We start from the raw sequence: 21,039 nt of genomic DNA, 5'->3' as shown, positions 1-21,039 counted from the left end.
AGTGCTGGGAGAAACCTTTGGCCTCACATTCAGACTCCACCTTGAGTCCCATGACCTCACTGCAAGGTGAGACTTCCACTGTTTAAGGTAAACACCATTTTGAGAACTCAGTTATCAAAATGTATTATTATGCTACCAGGGAGGCTGACGAGTGGGAGTGGCCCTGGCTCCTGAACACACTATTCTCTTTCCTGCCTGAAGACCTCTGCATTTGCCGTTCCTGATGCTTGGAATGTTTGTCCCTTGGCCTTTATCATCCTTCAGAGTTCATTATCAAAGCCACCCCTCACAGAGCCCTTCCTCCACCACCCAATTCAAACGTCTCGTTATTTTCCATCCCAGCTCCCGATTCATTTTCTGCATAGCATTGTTAAAGTGTTTTCAGGCCTGGTGTGGTGATTCATGCCTGTAATACATTATTGGAAGGATGAGACAGGAGGATCCCTTGAAACCAGGAGTTTGAGACCACCTTGGGCAACATAGCAAGACCCGTGTCTCCACAAAAAATTTAAAAATCAGCTGGGTGTGGTGGCTCACATCTGTAGTCCCAGCTACTTGGAAGGCTGAGGTGGGAGGAGGATCCCTTGAGCCTGGGAGGTCAAGGCTGCAGTGAGCCAAGATCATGCCATTGCACTCCAGCCTGGGCAACAAGAACAAAACTCCATCTCAAAAAAAAAGAAAGAAAGAATAAAAAAAAGTGTTTTCAATAATAATGCATTTATTTTGATTACCTTGTTGGCTGTCCTCTACTCGTGTGCCTGCCCCACTCCATTCCCCTTTCTAGAGTCAGCTCACGTAACTCCTCTTCCAGGAAGCCCTCTTTGACTCCCAGGCTTGGTCAGGTGTCTCCTCTGGGATTCCCCAGGGGCTTCCTTTCTCTCAATTCTGATGCTGCCTGTGCTAAGTATTTGTCTCCATATCTGTCCTGAGAACCTTGGAGCCAGGGCCCGGGGCTGTTGTTTTTGCATGGGCCTATCACCTCCTCCAGGAAGCCCTCCTTGGCCCTCTCTCAGGCTGGATGGGAAAGCTGCCTGGGCTCCCATCATGCCCTGGTTTTCTAGCGTCCCAGCCTCTGATCCCTCAGCTTGGCCTTCCCCATCACAGCTTTCATCACTTTGCGCTAAGCTTCCGCTATCACTACTCTGGGCCGTTCCTGCTCGGTGACTCAGGGACCAGTCTGTCACGGCCACCGCTGGGTCCCCAGCATTAAGCCCCGGAGCATGAGCCCAGTGAACTTTGAATTCAGGAAGGAATTCACAGGAAAGCTGCGGGGAGGCGGGCAGAAAACCACAGGCTTCCAAGAAACGCGTGTCTGCCGCCCCCTCCTCCCACCCTGAGACCAGTCCAATGGCGAAGGCCCTCCTCGGACTTCGTCACCAAGCCCACGGGAAGGGTGAAAGGTGCTCAGCGAGCAGGCGCCCCACCCCTCCAGGTTCTGTTCCAGACCAGGCTCGCGCAAGTCCCGCCTCTTCCCCCGGCACCAGGGGCGGGCCCAGGTGCGCCCAGGGCGGGGGAGTGGCCGCGCAGGTGCCGACCCTTTGCGCCTGCGCCCTGCTCGCCCTGCCTAGCCAGGTGCGCCCCGCCCCCTGCCTGCCCTGCCACCTTCGGAAGCCGCTTCCAAAGGCGTTCGCCATTGGCTCTGGCGACCCCTGTGCGTTGGGAGGTGTAGCGGGGCTCTGAACGCGCGGAGGACTATTGAGTGTCGCAGGCGGCGAAGGTGCGAGGAGCAGACCCAGGCATCGCGCGCCGAGAAGGCCGGGTGTCCCCGCACCGAAGGTTCGGAAAGGCGACTTCCGGGGGCTTCGGCACCTGGCGGACTCTAGCGGAGCGCCGGCACCTGAACGCGAGGCGCTCCAGTGCGCGTGCGCGGCGAGGGGCTTCCCGCACCTGATCGCGAGACCCCAACGGCTGGAGGCTTGTGGCGTCGCCTGCGCGTCTCGGCGGAGCGGGCAATGGCGCAGCTGTGCGGGCTGAGGCGGGGCCGGGCGCTTCTCGCCCTGCTGGGATCGCTGCTCCTCTCTGGGGTCCTGGCGGCCGACCGAGAACGCAGCATCCACGGTGAGGGCCAGGCGGGGAGGCTGGAGGCGGGGCGCAGGGGGCAGGGGCTCGGGGGTCAACGGGGGTCTGAGCAGGGACAAAGTGGCGGGGGAGGAAACTGGGGGCGACTTGATGGCGTTCAGCGGGTGTGGTGGAACCAGCCCTGGAGGATTGAGCCTTGAGATGAGGTTTGGGAGCCCTCGAGAGCGAAGACGGGCGGAGGAGCGAGGGTTAGGAGAGTTTCCTTCGGGTGAAGGAAGTCTAAGGGTATTGACCAAGAAGGCGTGGCACTGTTCCTTCCTGTGGCAGGAGCGGGGTGAGCAGCCGCACTGAAGACCTGCCTCCTCCTGGCGGTGGAATGTACCATGGCCAAAGCCCAGGGAGAGGCCAGGCCTGTGAGAGGGTGGGGGTTGGATTGGTGACCTGGTGGCCGTTTTAGACTAAGGGAAGAAGCCAACCTCACCCCTGCCTCTTTGGAAATTGGACGAGAGCCTCCCCTGAAGTTTTTGTAGTTGAGTTGCACTAGGTGCCCGAGAAGGAGGGAGCAAGAAAGGAAACAAGCGTTGGGGAAGAGGAGGCTCTGCTAAGGCGCGAGAGAGTATTGGCAGCTGGAGTTGGGTTCTTTGAATTGGTCCTTAGAAGTCGGTGGCGAATAAGGTGATTTAAACCTCTACACTCTTAAGGAAGTATGGTCTGAAAGGTCTCTTTGAACAAGTGTTGTTATAACCTTAACTGCTTCAGACAAGCACCAGCGGGTTTTGAAAAGAGCTCTCTTGAAAGAATTCATTGATTCAGCAAAACTTAACTGAGGCCCTGCTACGAGTCAGGCACTGGCGCTGGTGATAACAGTTAACTCAGACGAGCTGGGTTCCTGCATTCACAGAGCTAATATTCTAGTGGGAGAGGCAGAGCTAGTGAAGGTTTATTTTATTTTATTTTTTTGGTAGAATAAAATCAAATTATGAGTCTCGCTTTGTCGCCCAGGCTGGAGTGCGGTGGCCCGATCTCGGCTCACTGCAAGCTGCGCCTCCCAGGTTCACGCCATTCTCCTGCCTCAGCCTCCGAGTAGCTAGAGACGGGGTTTCACCGTGTTAGCCAGGATGGTCTCGATCTCCTGACCTCGTGATCTGCCCGCCTCGGCCTCCCAAAGTGCTGGGATTACAGGCGTGAGCCACCGCGCCCGGATATTGAAGGTTTAAAAAGCACTTGCCATGAGATTAAGTTACTGAGAATTAAATGAACCAGGTGAAGTACACCAACAGGGGGACTAAGATGTTGGGGGTGGCTTTAGCTCAGGTGGTCGGTGGAGGTCTCTGTGAGGAGGGTGACATCTGAGCTCTAACATGAAGAATGAGGAGGCAGTAGCCATACAGAGACCTGGGGGACCAGTGTCCAATTGCAGGCAATAGAGTACAAAGGCCTTGAAGCTGGAACAAGCTTGGTTGGGTTCAGGGAAAAGACAGAATCAGCCTGGCGTGAAGGAGGCGGGGACTGGAGGAGGATGGGAGGTAGGAGAGGTAGGCTGCAGCCAGATGGCCTAGGGCTTTATAGACAGATACTGGGTGGAAAGAGAAAGCAGTCTGGATTCAGGACTAGATCTGTTAAAAAACAAAAGGCCAAGGCTGTGCGCGGTGGCTCACACCTGTAATTCCTGCACTTTGGAAGGCCAAGGTGGGCGGATCACTTGAGGTCAGGAGTTCGAGACCAGCCTGGCCAACATGGTGAAACCCGTCTCTACTACAAAATACAAAAAGTTAGCCGGGAGCGGTAGCATGCACCTGTAATCCTATCTACTCAGGAGGCTGAGGCAGGAGAATTGCTTGAACCCGGGAGGCGGATGTTGCAGTGAGCCGAAATCGTGCCACTGCATTCTAGCCTGGGCAACAAGAGTGAAACTCCATCTCAAAAAAAAATATATATATATATAGAGAGAGAGAGAGAGAGAAGGCCGGGCAATGTGGCTCATGCCTGTAATCCCAGCACTTTGGGAGGCCGAGGCGGGCAGATCACTTGAGGCCAGGAGTTCAGCACCACCCTAGGCAACATGATGAAACGCCGTCTCTACCAAAAATACAAAAATTAGCTGGGCATGGTGGTGCGCACCTGTAGTCCCTGCTACTTGGGAGGCTGAGGCAAGAAAATCGCTTGAAGCTCAGAGGCGGAGGCTGTAGTGAGCTGAGATCAAGCCACTACACAGCAGCCTGGGCAACAGAGCAAGACTCCGTCTCAAAAGAAAAAAAAGAAAAAAGAGCAGGATAGGTGTGCACCAAGTCATCACCTGTGGTAACTTCTGGGGACTGGTTAATTTCCCTATGCCCCAGGCAGGAGAAAAAAGTGAATTGGTGGGGAGAGGCTCAGCTGTAGGTGACTGGGAGTCAGGCATGCAGACGCTGACCGTTCTTGCAATCAGAACCAGAATTTGGCAGCGCTGCTGGACTTTCTCAGGTGAAGTAATTACGTTAGGATGTACCTCCCAGTTACCTGGCCTCTTGCTACCTCTGGTGCTTACTCTGAGCTCGGATGTGCCGTTTAACCTTTGAGACAGCTGGGTGCGGTGGTGAAGTTACTTGCCTTGTCCGAGGTCACTCTGCAGTAGTAATTGACAAAGCCAGGTCTCACTGCAGAGGCCTTCTCTGTTCAGAGTGGCATCCCTGACTGCTGCTGCCGGCTGGACCTACTGACCTTTCAGAAGTACTAGTGTCTGACTGGGTGAACTAATGCCCTCACTTATCACAAGTTCTGTTTGTTTGAAAGCTTAAACAGCTTAATCGGAGGCAGGAGGCAGTTTTGATTTTTTTTTTTCCTCCCTCCTTCCTGATTGCTTCTGTTTTCTCTGGAAGCGAGTCATCCACTGGGAGTGTGGTGTTGCTGAAGCTCCATGCAGTGGCTCAGGTGCTGCCGGATGAATGTCGTGGTGAGGGAGGAGTGAGCAGAGAATGTGTGAGGGAGTGAGGATGGGGGTTGGTCAAGAAATTTATTCTGTGTGAAGATGTGAGGGGGCGGAGGGCCGAGTTGGTAGGGCCAGCAGATTGTTGGAGTTGAGGTTCTGAAGGGAATGAATCAGACAGATAGGATGCAGTGAGTAGTGAGTGAGATGCATGAGAGGGAGGTACTGAAGAGGTGGCAGTTATTGAGACAGGTCTAGGTGTGACCCTGAGAGGGAGGGGGGCGAGGGTGGGACGAGATCAGCTGGAGGTCTTGGAACCTCCAGAGAACCATCTACCTGGATATAGAAATCTCTAAGAATGATAAGAGCAGCGGGAGAGGTGGCAGGCCCGGAGCTAAAGTTGGGAAGAAAGGAGTAGTTGTCTGGGTTGGCAGACAACGTGCCAGGCAGGGTAGTGAATGATTTACTCTGATAATGGGCGTCTGCCAGCTGGGGGTTTTGGGAAGGGTGGAGGGAGAACAGTCCAGAAGCAGCTCCCGGGAGCAAGGAGACCTCCCTACTTGGAAGGGCCCCAGGAGGTGTGTCCTCAGAGGAGATTGCAGTTAGGTGAGAGGGTGGCAACAGTGTTCAGAGGAGAGATTGAGGACATGGAAGATTTGCCGAAGACCAGTCCTGAGTACCAGAGGGCCCAGGAGTTGGAGGAGGGGAGATGGGGACAAAGCAGGCCCCGCCGTATGAGAGCGAGGGTTAATTCAGGGGTTGGGGCTTCCTGTGATAAGCATCATGTGGTCTACGATTGATGTGTCGGTGAGACTCTCAGTAGTGAGGGCAGGTGGGAAGGGACAGGTGGACGGGCTGGACACGGCCCAGCAAAGAGTGTCCTGACTCCAACCTCTGCAGACAGAGGTGGGGGGAAAGCTGAGCTTGTGCCAGGTGAGAAAGCTCCCCGATCTAGTGTTAGGTACAATTACAGTCTGGAGTGGAAAGCACGAAGATTATGAACTGGGCCACTCCCAGGAAGCTTCACACAGCCTTTCTGTGACTGGTACATGTAACAGAATTGCAACTTTTTCAACGTAAAAATGTAGTTTTTGGTTTTGCCTGAAAGACATGAAGATGTAATGGAACCAGACCAGAATACAGGCCTGTTTTCCTGCCCAGCATTTCCAGGCTGGAGCCCAGTACCTCTTTCAGGAAGGAGATATACCACTCCCAGCCTGTAGGTACTTACTCAGCCTGCCTCATCTCAACTACTGCCTGCCCTCTATCTCTGTAGGCCTTTGGTTTGTGACCCCTACCTTAAACATATGCTCCATTTAGTAAAAGGTAACATGTAACAGTTCTCTATAAATTGTACATTACAGCGTGAGACAGAGTGTGTGTGTGTCTGGGTATGTATGTGTGTTATGGCTCTTCGGGGAAATCCTTTTATCAGTTAGCTGCAAATATACATGATTTTTTTTATTTTTCCTTTTCCCCACCCAGGTGGTAAATTCTGGAATTTGGAGGGTCCTGAAATGTGTAATGTTGATCAACACTGGACCAGATCATGTATTTCCTCCACAGAATAGGAACTTGAAAGGTCCTTTAGGAGTGGCCAGTTAGGTGTAGTTCTTGCTGCCAATAACTTTGTGCCTGGCCCTGGGCATCAGAACTTGTGTTAATGGTTACTTGGCTCAAGGTCCTTTGTGTTTTTTTGTTTTGTTTTGGAGACAGAGTCTCTGTCATCGCCCAGGCTGGAGTGCAGTACTGCGATAACTGCAAGCTCCGCCTCCCGGGTTCACGCCATTCTCCTGCCTCAGCCTCCCAAGTAGCTGAGACTACAGGTGCCTGCCACCATGCCCAACTAATTTTTTGTATTTTTAGTAGAGACAGGGTTTCACCGTGTTAGGTTGGTTCAAGGTCCTTTGTTGATTCTTCTTGGGAATTTCCGCTGGAAGCAAGCAGGGCAACACTCATTTGAGAACCTCTTCCTGCTTTTTTTTTTTTTTTTTTTTTTTTTTTTGAGACAGAGTCTTGCTCTGTTACCCAGACAGGAGTGCAGTGGCGCCATCTTGGCTCACTGCAACCTCTGCCTCCTGGGTTCAAGTGATTCTCCTGCCTCATCCTCCTGAGTAGCTGGGATTACAGGTGTGCAGCACCGAGCCCAGCTAATTTTTGTATTTTTGGTTGAGATGGGATTTCAACATGTTGGCCAAGCTGGTCTCGAACTCATGACCTCAGGTGATCTGCGCACCTCAGCCTTCCAAAGTGCTGGAATTACAGGCTCAAGCCACTGGGCCTGGCCTTCTCCTGCACTTCCAAGGGATTTTCGAAATCCATGGACCTCTTGGGTTAATTACAGTGTCTCCAGAACCTTAACTAAAAGGTAAGCTTTCCAGCAGATTCCGTAGACATGTTATTAGTTGCCACCCTTTCTTTACTTTCATCCTCACCCCCATGGGTAGTTGTGACGCATGTTGTGGTCAGAGATAAGATGACAGAAGAGCTAAAGTAAAGCTGGTGTTGACGATCAGCTGGGAATTCTCTAAAGCAGCTTCTCACATTATTCTTATCCTCCATAGAAGGGGTGCTTGTCCTACTTGCAGGCAAGGCAGTTTGGTTCCAGGGTAGCTCGAAATCTTATTCACTGATATAGTCAGTAAATGTTTATTGAGCTCCCACCAGTTGCCAGGACTGACTCACTCAAAATAGAGCACTGAACAAAACAGACCCCCTCCCCCATCCATGGCAGACGTGTCGTAATGAGAGGAAGATAGTACAATAAATGAACAGATGAGTGTATGTCTGGTGATGAGTGTCAGGGTTGGTGTGCTTAGCACTGAAAATGAGGGCTTCTGAGGTTCAAATGGTTGCAGTTCCTAAAGAAGGTTGAGGGCCTTGCCTTCAGGTCTCCACGGGAGACTGGCCCCTTTCCACTGGAAACATTACTTTGCGCGGTCAGTATTTGAGAGCTCAGTCTGTGATGGAGAAAGCATACTTCTCCTCTTTCACCCTACCCCCAACCTGTTTCTCATTTTACCCATCACCAGCCATTTGCAGCATGTATGCAGAGCTTCTGTTTGCCGTGTCTGGAGACTACAGGGGAGGCTGAATGAGGGGTGATAAGCCTGTGGCTCATGTGAGGCGGAAGAGAGCCCAGCAGGAGTCACACTGAAATGACTCCATTAGCCCCAGGATGCCTCGGCCCACTGGCCGTGACTAATGTGGACATTAGAATGTAGATTCCGATGTCCTGCAAGATCCTCCTCACAAGTGTCATTTCACGGTCGTTTCTGGCAACATCTTTTTGAAAACTCCCTGTAAAGACGTGCTGATGTTGATGCTGAGGCCCAGGAACCTTGGAGTTTATTTACTTTTTGTTTGTTTGTTTTATTTTCCTTGGCAGGTGAAGTAGGAGCTAGGGTTTAGTTATTCTGAAGTTTACTTGAAATATGCTTTTTATGATTAGAAGTCATTTTAGAAATGAGGGCAAGAATTCACATGTTGTTTTACACACACATGTTGGAGACGGAGCTCAGGGTGATTCCTGACTGGGCCCAGGGTCCATGGCCTCAGAAGTTCCTTAATCGAAATCCTTCACTTTTATGTAACACTGCTGGGCACAATGGCTCACGCCTGTAATCTCAGCACTTTGGGAGGCCGAGGCGGGTGGATTGCTTGACTCAGGAGTTTCAACATGGTGAAACAAAAAATGCAAAAAATTAGTCAGCCTATAGTCCCAACTACGTGGGAGGCTGAGGTGGAAGAATTGCTTGAGTCCAGGAGGTAGAGGTTGCAGTGAGCTGAGATCGCACCATTGCACTCCAGCCAGGGCGACAGAGCGAGACCCATCTTAGAACAATTTTATATGTGATGATTTGTCCATGTGTATCCCAGGGTCTGTCATTTAGAGTCTGTGGCATGTTCTTAAAGGGGTGGAAGAAAAAAAAGATGCTACAATAGTTTGTGACCTTTTGAAGGGCCACTCTACATGAATAGATATACAGTATGTCTGTGGTATTAAAATTTCATGGGGCGATTAGGAAAAACATGTCCCAAAAGTCTCCTTAGGAGGAAGGTAGTAATGAAAAAAGGTTGAGAAACGCCATTCCAGAGAGAGGGTCCAAGAGCTTTCCTCAGTTCTGAAAATGGTCCGTGATTTGCAGAAGGTAAAGAGTGCCTGAATGTGAATTAACAGCAGACAGTTCTTTGGAAGATTTGAAACTATTTGTTTCCTTCCCGGCTATTCAGATGGGCTGCTCAGGTTCTTGTTACAGATTGAGGCGAGGGTGAACTTAGTAGTCCTGTTTCAGAGTGGAATATGGAGTGACAGTGGGCGTGAGTAGTGATGGCTTGCATTGTGTTGATAGGTTATGAAATGTAAATTTTTTATTTTTTGATACGGAGTGTCGCTCTGTGGCCAGACTCTGGAGTGCAGTGGTGTGATCTTGGCTCACTGCAACCTCCACCTCCTGGGTTCAAGCGATTCTCCTGCCTCAGCCTCTTGAGTAACTGGGATTACAGGCATGCGCCACCACGCTGGCTCATTTTGTTGTATTTTTAGTAGAGACGGGGTTTCACCATGTTGGCCAGGCTGGTCTTGAACTCCTGACTTCTGGTGATCCTCCTGCCTCGGCCTCCCAAAGTGCTGGGGTTACAGGCATGAGCCACCGTGCCCGGCCTGAAATGTAAACTTTTATATCTAAATATTTTATATAGAAAATGCCAAGATTTTATATCTGAAACACCAAGATTTTATGAGCCTCATAACTTAAGTTAGATTTGTAATTGTAAATGTTCTTTCCTCATAAATACCTGAGTTTTTTTTTTTTTTTGAAAGGTTCTGAATTGTCTCAATAATGAAAACTTCCAGACACTCAAACCTAGAGGAGATGGGTAGTTGGTAACTTTCTGTACTGGAAACAGAAACACTCAAATATGTAGAACCTAGCCAGCTAACCAAAGTAGGTAGATTTGTAGATCACCTTAAAATAAGGCTGCACAGTAAATGTCACCTTTGGAATGTGGCTTGGTAGAATTGAAGTAGGCTTCAGTACCTCCTGTCATTCAGTACCTGTTTTCTTGAACTCCTGACTTCAAGTGATCCGCCTCGGCCTCCCAAAGTGCTGGGCTTACAGGCGTGAGCCACTGTGCCCGGCCTCAGTACCTCTTTTTAAGATGCCCTCATTCATTCCCTGGGGAAAAGATACTTGAAGTGCAAGTGCAGGTGGGTGTTGGTTCATTTGTTTGGTGTTTGTTTTTTCCACCAGTCCCTCCCTCTGGCTTTCTGCCTCCCAGCCCAGCATATCTTGATCTTGTAGCCATGCAGGACTTTGACCCATGTGGTGGTTTGCCATTGTCTTCCTCCAGATGAAGATAATAAATAATTGGTTTGGCTTGAGGTTGTACTTCTGGCCTTCCCTGTATATCCTCTTCCTCCTTATCCTCTCCGTCAGCATGCTTGGTTGGACTTTGTAGTGAAATGTGTCATTCTGTTTATTCTGACTGTCCCTATATTAGTCCTACCTTCATAAAAAATACAATCATAAAGTCACAATATCTACTATTTGTTAAAAGTTTTGTGCCAGGCCAGGTGCGGTGGCTCATGCCCATAATCCCAGCACTTCAGGAGGCTGAGGTAGGTAGATCATTTGAGCCCAGGAGTTCAATATTAGCCTGGGCAACATGGTAAAACCTCGTCTCTACAAAAAATACAAAAATTAACTAGGTATGGTGGCACACGCCTGTAGTCCCAGCTACTTGGAGGCTGAGGTGGGTGGGTCACCGAGCACAGGTCGAGGCTGCTGTGAGCCGAGATTGTACCACTGTACTCCAGCCTGGGTGACAGGGCAAGTCCCTGTCTCTAAAACAAACAGCTGTGTGCCAAATACTATTTTAAGCACTTAAAATGGATTAAAAACTCCTTTAATCTTTGTAACACTTTTTCTTTTCTTTCTCTCTTTTTGAAATGGAGTGTTGCTCTGTTGCCCAGGCTGGAGTGCAGTGGCATGATCTCAGCTCACTGCAACCTCTGCCTCCCAGGTTCAAGCAATTCTCCTGCCTTAGCCTCCCAAGTAGCTGGGATTAGAGGCATAAGCCACCACACCCAGCAAATTTTTTTTTTTTTGGTATTTTCAGTAGGGACGGGGTTTCACCATGTTGGCCACGCTGGTCTCGAACTCCTGACCTTAAGTGATCCGCCCACCTTGGCCTCCCAAAGTGCTGGGATTACGTGCATGAGCCACTGCGCCTGGCCTGTCTTCACAGCACTCTTATATTGGTATGGTGTGTCAAAGAAAAACCTCCCATTTGCATTGCTTTTAGGAAATGAATCTGCAAGCCCATGAACTTTATCTCCATGGGGCCCATGGAGAGAAAGCGGACTGAGTCTCTGTGCTTTATTATTCACAAGCCAGTTGAAGTTCCAGCGAACAAATGCCATTTCCCAGACAAGCGATTGGCAAGATAGTCTCAAGACTGATGGTACATTCCACAGCAGGAAACTGGGTCTGGAGAGAGGTTACAAAAGGGAACTCTGCTCACAGACTTGCCAGAAACATTTTATTCTGACCAGATCCAGAACAGATATAAATCACATGCAGACACACCTTCCCTCCTGCTTGGGCTGAGGTCTGTTTATAACATCCTCAAGATAGTTGTCTTGCTAACGTTCCCAGTCTTTCACCTTAACCCAAAGGGACATGATGGCTTCATAATCAGAGCTTTGCTTTATCATTCTAAACCTCTATAATCTGCATGATTAAATTTTTTTTTAACTTACTAATTTTTTTTAGAGATGGACATCTCACTCTGTTGCCCAAGCTGAACTGCAGTGGCACAACCATAGCTCACTGCAGCCTTGAACTCCAAGGTTCAAGCAATCCTCCCGCATCAGCCTCCTGAGTAGCTGAGATTACAGGTGTGAGCCACCATGCCTAGTGAAAAATGTGCATGATTTTAGAAATTAGCCATACCTAAATGAACAGAATATGGGAGTTAATAAAAGAACATGGGGTTTATTCATTGTTTATTGCATGTGTTATTGTTGCCTGTTATGAAAGAGGAAAAAAGCACAGAGGAAGACTGCACCAGGTAGCACAGCTGGCTTGTGCGAAGCAGCCAGGGATTTATGTGCTCATTGGTCCTTTGCTGGAACAGCTCAGGGTGTAGGCTTTTTCCTCTAATCTGCCCTACACACTTTTGCCAAATGACTCTTCCTTATTGTGTCACTCCCCTATACCAAAGCATAGCTTACAAACTCTTTGAATTGAGGGTGTGATTATAATCTTTTACCTTTTTCCTTTTTTTTTTTTTTTGAGACGAAGTCTGGCTCTGTCGCCCAGGCTGGAGTGCAGTGGCCGGATCTCAGCTCACTGCAAGCTCCGCCTCCCGGGTTCATGCCATTCTCCTGCCTCAGCCTCCAGAGTAGCTAGGACTACAGGCGCCCACCACCAGGCCTGGCTAATTTTTTGTATTGTTAGTAGAGATGGGGTTTCACCATGTTTGCCAGGATGGTCTCAACCTCCTGATCTCGTGATCTGCCTACCTCGGCCTCCCAAAGTACTGGGATTACAGGTGTGAGCCACCGCGCCTAGCCCTTCTGTGATTTTTCTCTATCCAACTGAGTTTTGTGGCTCCAGCTTAATTGCAAACCCTGGGAGGACAAGAACTATATCCCCAGTCAGTCTGGACAATTCCAATTCACGCTACCATATGTCTCAGGGTAGCCGTTGAGAGCACCTCCTTCCATTGTAAAAAGTGTCTGGGGCGCAAGCAGTCCACCTGTCTTGACCTCCCCAAGTGCTGGGATTACAGGGGTGCGTCACCACGCCTGGCCCTTTTTTCTCATTGTTTGAGATAGGGTCTCGCTTTGTCACCTAGGCTGGAGTGCAGTGGCACAATCATTGCTTACTGCAGCCTCCACCACCCAGGCTCAAGCGATCCTTCCATCTCAGCCCCCCTGAGTAGCTAGTACTGCAGATGCACACTACCACACCCAGCTAATTAAAAAAAAAAAAAAATTGTAGAGATGATGTCTTACTGTGTTGCCCAGGCTGGTCTCAAACTCCTGGCCTCAAGCCATCTTCCCCCTTCAGCCTCTCAAAGTGCTAGGATTACAGGTGTGAGCCACCACGCCCTGCCTAATTTTTTTTCTTTTTTTTTTTTTTTTTGGAGACAGTCTCGCTCTGTCATCCAGGCCAGAGTGCAGTGGCATGATCTCAGCTCACTGCAACCCCTGCTTCCCAGGTTCAACCAATTCTCCTGCCTCAGCCTCCTGAGTAGCTGGGACCACAGGCACATGCCACCACGCCCGGGCGTTTTTTTGTTTTTTTGTTATTTTTTTTTTTGAGATGGAGACAAACTTGACCAACATGGTGAAACCCTGTCTCTACTAAATACAAAAAAAAAATTAGCTGGGCTAATTTTTTGGGAGGCTGAGGCAGGAGAATCTCTTGAACTCCAGAGGCAGAGGTTGCGGTGCGTTGAGATCGTGCCATTGCACTCCAGCCTGGGCAACAAGAGCAAAACTTTGTCTCAAAAAAAAAAAAAAAAGAAGAAGAAGAAATGAAAAACCACATAACAGCCTCTTTCCTTCCTCTAGTGCCTTTCTCTAAAGGTAGATTAATACATGCATCCTGAAGCTTTTTAATAGATAAGCCATTCTTTTGCTTTTTCTTCCCTCTTACTCGTTTTTCTGTCCTGGCACATACACATACACATTTGTGTATTTCATTTTATCCTGTTTTCCATTGCTGATCAGCCGACCGTGTATTTAAACCGTTCTGAGTATTCCCTTGTGTGGACGTCTCAGAAGCCATTTAGCTAGCACAAGCAGAATGTCTCAACGATGCATTTTAGCTGTTGAAGGTCTGTGAACACCAGAACCTTTGTGGATGTGGTAATAGTTGCCCCTGTTCTTTGAAACTCTTGGATTAAATGACTCTTCAGAGCTTTCTTTGCTTTTTGATACTAAGGAGTGGCCTGTAGCCTATCCTAGTTTTCGATGTAAAATATGCTTTTCTATGTCTGGGGATTTTTATAGCAAATAATTTCTCCTTGGTTACTATCCTTAGAATTCCAAGTGTCTTTAATGAAAAGAGGAGAGTTGTTTTTAGGAAAGGTGTCCTGCAGTGTTTTTCACTAAGGTAGCTCATGCCTGTAATCCCAGCACTTTGGGAGGCCGAGGTAGGCAGATCACTTGAGGTCAGGAGTTTGAGGCCAGCCTGGCCAACACAGCAAAACCCTATCTACTGAAAATACACAAAGTAGCCAGGTGTGGTGGTGTACTCCTGGAGTCCTAGCTACTCGGGAGGCTGAGGCAGGAGATCACTTGAACCCGGGAGGCAGAGGTTGCAGTGAGCCGAGGTTGTGCTATTGCACTCCAGCCTGGACAACAGAGTGAGACTGTCTTAAAAAAAAAAAAAAGAACAGGCCAGACGCGGTGGCTCAAGCCTGTAATCCCAGCACTTTGGGAGACCGAGACGGGCAGATCACTAGCGTCAGGAGATCGAGACCATCCTGGCTAACACAGTGAAACTCCGTCTCACTAAAAAATACAAAAGCGCCCGGTGGTGGCTCAAGCACAATCCCAGCACTGGGAGGCCGAGGCAGGCGGATCGAGGTCAGGAGATGGGAACCATCCTGGCGAACACCCTGGCCGAACAGGTGAAACCCGTCTCCTACTAAAAATACAAAAAGCAGCCGAGGCCGAGGTGGCGCCTGTAGTCCCAGCTACTCAGGAGGCTGAGGCAGGAGAAATGGCAGGGAACCGGGCCCGGGCACACAGTGAGGCGGTCCGACCCAGCCTCCAGCCTGGGTGACAGAGCAGACTCCGTCTCAAAAAAAAAAAAAGAAAAAATACAAAACTAGCCCGAGATTGAGGTGGCGAGGCGCCTGTAGTCCCAGCTACTCGGGAGGCTGAGGCAGAGGAGAAGAGAATGGTGTAAACCGGAGGAGCTTGTGGTGAGCTGAGATCGGCCACTGCACTCCAGCCTGGGCGACAGAGCCAGAATCCGTCTCAAAAAAAACCAAAACCAAAAAACATACAATGGAGTGGTAGACCAGCTTATGGGAGGTGTTGCACTTCCCTCTGCCATTGGAGAGACTCTGGATCTGCAGCCAGGGGAGCTTGTGAAGGCTTCTTGTCCACAGAAATGAGGGCGGCAGTTGTAACTTTCTGGATGGTGGCCCAGAGGAAGCAACGCTGGCAAAGCCTCTTCTGTGAAGCAGCTCTCAGAGCAATTTTGTGACATTGAAAGAGCAAAGGATAAAAACGTTGAAAGCTGATCCAGATCTAGAAAAGTGTTTGGCAGTTGCTAGAAAAGGTGTAGAAATGATGCTTGCCCTTAGTCGTAAGTTATATGGTGAGAAGACCACAAGCACGGTTCAAACTCCCCTTAGAAATTCTTTTGCAAAGAAATTAACACTGTAATCCTAAATGTTTCTAATGTTTTAATTTACAGTATGCTAAATAAATACTCTTTGTTTGTTTTGTTTTGTTACTCTGCATTTATAGCCAATAGAGTTTGTTTTGGTTTTTTTTCCTTATTTTTTTGAGACAGGGTCTTGCTCTGTCGCCCAGGCTAGAGTGCAGTGGCGCGATGTCAGCTCACTGCAACCTCTGCCTCCCAGGTTCGAGTGATTCTCCTGCCTTAGCCTCCCGAGTAGCTGGGGCTACAGGCACGTGCCACCACGCCTGGCTAAGTTTTGTATTTTTAGTAGAGGTGGGGTTTTGCCATGTTGACCAGGGTGATCTCGAAATCCTGACCACAGGTGTGAGCCACTGCACCTGGCCAAAAAAATTTTTTTATTTGTTGTAGACAGGGTCTCACTGTGTTGCCCAGGCTGGTCTTGAACTCGTGACCTCAAATGATCCTCCTGCCTTGGCCTCCCAAAGTGCTGGGATTATAGGTATGAGCCACCATGCCCAGCTTGACAAAATTTTTTTTTTTTTTTTTTGAGAGATGAAGCTTCACTCTTGTTGCCCAGCTGGAGTGCAGTGGATCGGCTCACTGCAACCTGCACCTCCTGGGTTCAAGCGATTCTCCTGCCTCAGCCTCCCGAGTAGGTGGGATTACAGCCACGTGCCACTATGCACGGCTAATTTTGTATTTTTAGTGCAGATGGGGTTTCTCCATGTTGGTCAGGCTGGTCTCGAACTCCTGACCTCAGGTAATCCACCCACCTCAACCTCCCAAAGTGCTGGGATTACAGGCGTGAGCTACCATGCCCAGCTGACAAAAATTTTTAAATGTCGTTGAGCAATATCATTTTTCCCACTGATTATGAGATTGCTTTGTGTGATCACACACTGACGGGCAGGCCAATTGCTGCCTGTGTTTGCTATTTGGCCCCTTATAGAAAACATTTGCAGACCCTTGTTCTAGAAAAAAGATAGGTGGGAGGAGGAGTAGGAGAAGCATTTCAGGAGTGGCTTTGGGCTTTCCTGTTCTGCATGTGGTGAGGCAAGAAGCTCTTATGCCTCAGCTCATAGCACTCATGGGAGTGTGTCAATAACTAGAACTCTAGGAAAGTTATTTTTGCTTGTTTTAAAAATAAGCTTGTTTTGGGGCCAGGCATGGTGGCTCACGCCTGTAATCCCAGCACTTTGGGAGGCCGAATTGGGTGGACTACAAAGTCAGGAGATTGAGACCATCCTGGCTAACACAGTGAAACCCCGTCTCTACTAAAAATACAAAAATTAGCCAGGCATGGTGGCGGGCGCCTGTAGTCCCAGCTACTCGGGAGGCTGAGGCAGGAGAATGGCATGAACCTGGGGGGCAGAGCTTGCATGAGCCGAGATTGCACCACTGCACTCCAGCCTGGGCGACAGAGCAAGACTCCATCTCAAAACAAACCAAAAAGCTTGTTTTAATGGATATAAAAACATGAATAAAAGAAAACGCCAATTCAAGATGGTAGGGGGTTAATTTGGAAGAGGCAGAGCAAATGTGATTGAATGAGGGGTATGCAAAGGGTTTCTGCTCTATCCATGTTTTATTTATTTATTTTTGGAGAACGAAGTCTCACTTTGTTGTCCAGGCTGGAGTGCAGTGGCGCGATCTCGGCTCACTGCAACCTCCACCTCTTGGGTTCAAGTGATTCTCCTGCCTCAGCCTCCTGAGTCGCTGGGACTACAGGCGTGCTCTTCCATGCCCTGCTAATCTTTGTATTTTTCAGTAGAGACGGAGTTTCACCTTATTGGCCAGGCTGGTCTCGAACTCCTGACCCCAGGTGATCTGCCTGGCCAGCCTACTCTATGTTTTAGTCCTTGAGAATGTTAGAATTTGTTGACACTGAGATGTGGATATACCAGACATGGGGTATTTTCTGTATTCGTCAGCATATTTGAAGTATTTCATTAAAGTACTTACTTTGCAAAGTAGACACAGCTGCAGTTACGCATTTTTGGAAAATGATTAGGTACTATCTCAACTGTTTTTGTTTTTGTTTTTGAGACGGGGTCTCTGTCACCCAGGTCTGAGTGCAGTGGAGCAATCTCAGCTCACTGCATCCTCTGCCTCCCGGCACAGGTGATCCTCCTACCTCAGCCTCTCAAGTAACTGGGACCACAGGTGCACACCACCACGCCCGGCTCATTTTTTAAATATTTTTGAGCGCAAGTAATTGGCTTATCTCAGCCTCCCAAAGTACTGAGGTTACAGATGTGAGCCACTGGCCCAGTACTATCTTCTTAAGCCTATAAAGTTAGATGAGATTGGCAGTACTTGGGACCCCTCAGAATTCTATAATGTCCTCCGTAGAAGGTGACGGCAGATTGATCCAGCAGACTGTAGATCGTCTTAGTCACCGGCTGATCGTCTTGGTTAAAGCTCTAGTGACTTCAGAACCAGAGAAACCAGTTTTCCAAGACACTCACAAAGACCAGTTTGTTTTGCAGTTTTGCTGTAGCTGACATTCAGAATGCCTGCCAGGATTTTCTAAGTGAGGTTCATATTTCGGATAATGTGTGACTTTAGCCATTTCTTTTTTTTTTTTTGAGACGGAGTCTCGCTCTGTGGCCCAGGCTGGAGTGCAGTGGCCGGATCTCAGCTCACTGCAAGCTCCGCCTTCCAGGTTCACGCCATTCTCCTGCCTCAGCCTCCCGAGTAGCTGGGACTACAGGCGCCCGCCACCTCGCCCGGCTAGTTTTTTGTATTTTTTAGTAGAGATGGGGTTTCACTGGGTTAGCCAGGATGGTCTTGATCTCCTGACCTCGTGATCGGCCTGTCTCGGCCTCCCAAAGTGCTGGGATTACAGGCTTGAGCCACCGCGCCCGGCCGACTCTAGCCATTTCTGATGCTTTTCCAAAAGAAAGTTATTCTTCCCTAAAGGCAGGAATTCTACTTTTGCTTAAATATTCTGAAGCTTATGAGTTCATCCAAATTTGGTTCCTTTTCAGCATTTTCCTCTTGGTCTGTCTCGGTTTTGAAAACATACAAAATGTACTTAATTTTGCCCTAGCATTTGTCAGCATACAAAATAGCACTTGAGTCATGTTTTTCATGATTGCTTCCCAATACTATTCTAAGACCAATATAGCATTTTGTCATTTCATAATAATAGAATTCCTCATTAAGGAGTAACTTTCTAAAAATGTGTCCGACCCATTTCCCCCCAGCCTTGGCCGTTTCCTTTGGTATGTTGGTGTCCATGACCCTGTCATTGAGTGTGACTGAAAACAGAGGCCTGGCAGAGGGCCTGCCCTTGGTGAGCCCTCAGATTGTGATAAAGACCCTGAGGAATGTTTTGGCTTTTAGGCAACCTCAGTTCTGTTTTCCTACTGCCTGTTGATGCAACGGCTTTTTTCTTTTTTTTTTTTTTTTTTTTTTTTTGAGACTGAGTCTGGCTCTGTAAGCAGGCGGCTGGAGTCTTGGTGGCGGATCTCAGCTCACTGCAAGCCTCCGCCTCCCGGGGTTCACGCCATTCTCCTGCCTCAGCCTCCCGGTAGCTGGGCCAGAAGCCGCCGGCCATTGACTGGATTTTTGTATTTTTAGTGAGGCGAGGAGGTTTCACCTTGTTAGCCAGGATGGTCTCGATCTCCTGACCTCGTGATCCAGCCCGTCGGCTAAAGTGCTGGGATTACAGGCTTGAGCCACAGCCCGGCCCTTTTTTTTTTGGAGGCAGTGTAGCGCTGTCGCCAGGCTGGAGTGCAGTGGCGGATCTCAGCTCGCAAAGCTCCGCCTCCGGGTTCGCCATTCTCCGGCCTCAGCCTCCCGAGTGCACAGGGACTACGGAGGTGCTGCCACCTCGCCCGGCTGAATTTTGTATTTCTTGAAGTAGAGCCGAGTTTTCACCCGTGTTAGCCAGGATGGTCACCGATCTCCTGACCTGCGTGATCAGCCCCATCTCGACTCCCAAAGTGCTGGGATTACAGGCTTGAGCCACCGCACCCGGCCAGCAACGGCTTTTTCTTCCCATCAGTCTGAAGGGTCATGTTAGTGCCTGGGCTCCCATCAGACCATGGGAAACTCATCCTGGCACTGCTGCCTGCCTCACTTTAACCACCTCGAGTCTCAGCATTCTTGTTTGTAAAGTGGGGATATTGTTACATGATTCACAGTTTTATTGTGACCATTAGAGGTAGGGCACGTGATATGCCAGGCATCATGCTTGGCAAAGGCAATAAGTAATGCAACCAGGCGCCGTGGCTCACGTCTATGATCCCAGCACTTTCAGAGGTGGAGGCTGGAGGATCATGTGAGACCAGCATGGGCAACATGGTGAGAACCCCATCTTTACAAAAAATAAAAGTTAGCCGGGTGTGGTGGTGCGTGCCTGTAGTCCCAGCTACTCAGGAGGCTGAGGTGGGAGGATTGCTTGAGCTCAGGAGGTCGAGGCTGCAGTGAGCTGTGATCATGCCATTGCACTCCAGCCTGGGTGACAGAGTGAGACTGAGTCTCAAAATAAATAAATAAATACAAGGTTTTTGCAGAACAATGAATGAGAAAATGCATTGTTGTTATTTGTGGTGGAAGTGAATACTACATGGCATGTGTTTCCTGAAGGAACACTGCCTCCATTAAAACAAATGAGCAAACAAAATCCCTTTTCATGACTTCAGTTTCTCTCAGGCCTGAGAGTAAAGTTTACATCATAGATGCTTAAAAACAATTCAGTTAGTAAAAGCATGTGACAAGATGAGATTATTTGCCTTCAACAAGGAACTTCCTTCCATACGCACAGAAAGATGCGTGTCTTAACACAGTAAGGACGTGGTTAAATTTAGTCTTAATTGAACCTAACTTCAGCCAAATTAATCTGCTACTTAGAACTCTTTTACTCAAATGAAATTTGAGTAAAAAAAAAAAAAAATTTTTTTGGCCAGGTGTGGTGGCTCATGCCTGTAATCCCAGCACTTGGGGACACTAAGGCAGGTGGATCACCTGAGGTCAGGAGTTCGAGAGCAGCCTGACCAACATGGAAAAACCACGTCTCTCCTAAAAGTACAAAATTAGTGGGCGTGGTGGCGCATGCCTATAATCCCAGCTACTCAGGAGGCTGAGGCAGGAGAATCGCTTGAACCTGGGAGGCGGAGGTTGCAGTGAGCCGAGATTGCACCATTGCACTCCAGCCTGGGCAACAAGAGTGAAACTCCATCTTAAAAAAAAGGAAAAAAAAATTCATTATAAGAATTTTCAATATACAAAGCAGTGACACGTTTTATAAACCCCTATGCACCATCACCCAGCTTCAACAACTACCAACATCTGTCTTTCAGACATGTTTTTAGTCCAAGTTTTCTCTTAATAAAGAGACTTTCTTTTTTTTTCTTTTTTCTTTTTTTTTTCTTTTTTTTGTTTGAGACAGAGCCTTGCTGTGTCACCTAGGCTGGAGTGCAATGGCAAGATCTTGGCTCACTGCAACCTCCGCCTCGCGGGCTCAAGTGATTCACCTGCGTCAGTTTCCCGAGTAGCTGGGACTACAGGTGCCCACCACCATGCCTAGCTAATTTTTGTATTTTTAGTAGAGACGGGCTTTTACCATGTTGGCCAGGCTGGTCTTGAACTCCTGACCTCAGGTGATCCGCCCACCTCAGCCTTCCAAAGTGCTGGGATTACAGGCGTGAGCCACCGTGCCTGGCCATAAAGAGATGTTTCTAAATTTTCCCGGGACAACAGTGAAGTTCTGCC

The 21,039-nt window shown here is 48.9% G+C and overlaps 1 protein-coding gene across 1 annotated transcript in view; it reads left to right on the top strand.

Annotated features, from left to right (window-relative positions):
• The first annotated feature begins 1,115 nt into the window (after positions 1-1,115).
• SPINT2 (serine peptidase inhibitor, Kunitz type 2) overlaps positions 1,116-21,039 on the top strand; it is a 34,103-nt gene continuing 14,179 nt past the window's right edge. The window contains exon 1 of the mRNA XM_003915464.2: positions 1,116-2,058. Within this exon, the coding sequence (XP_003915513.1) occupies positions 1,953-2,058 (106 nt within the window). The 5' untranslated portion in view covers positions 1,116-1,952. The remainder of the gene's footprint in view (positions 2,059-21,039) is intronic.

Source organism: Papio anubis, chromosome 20 (assembly GCF_008728515.1).
Source record: "Papio anubis isolate 15944 chromosome 20, Panubis1.0, whole genome shotgun sequence".
NCBI classification, from domain to species: domain Eukaryota; kingdom Metazoa; phylum Chordata; class Mammalia; order Primates; family Cercopithecidae; genus Papio; species Papio anubis.
This window is presented reverse-complemented; position numbering and strand designations above follow the sequence as displayed.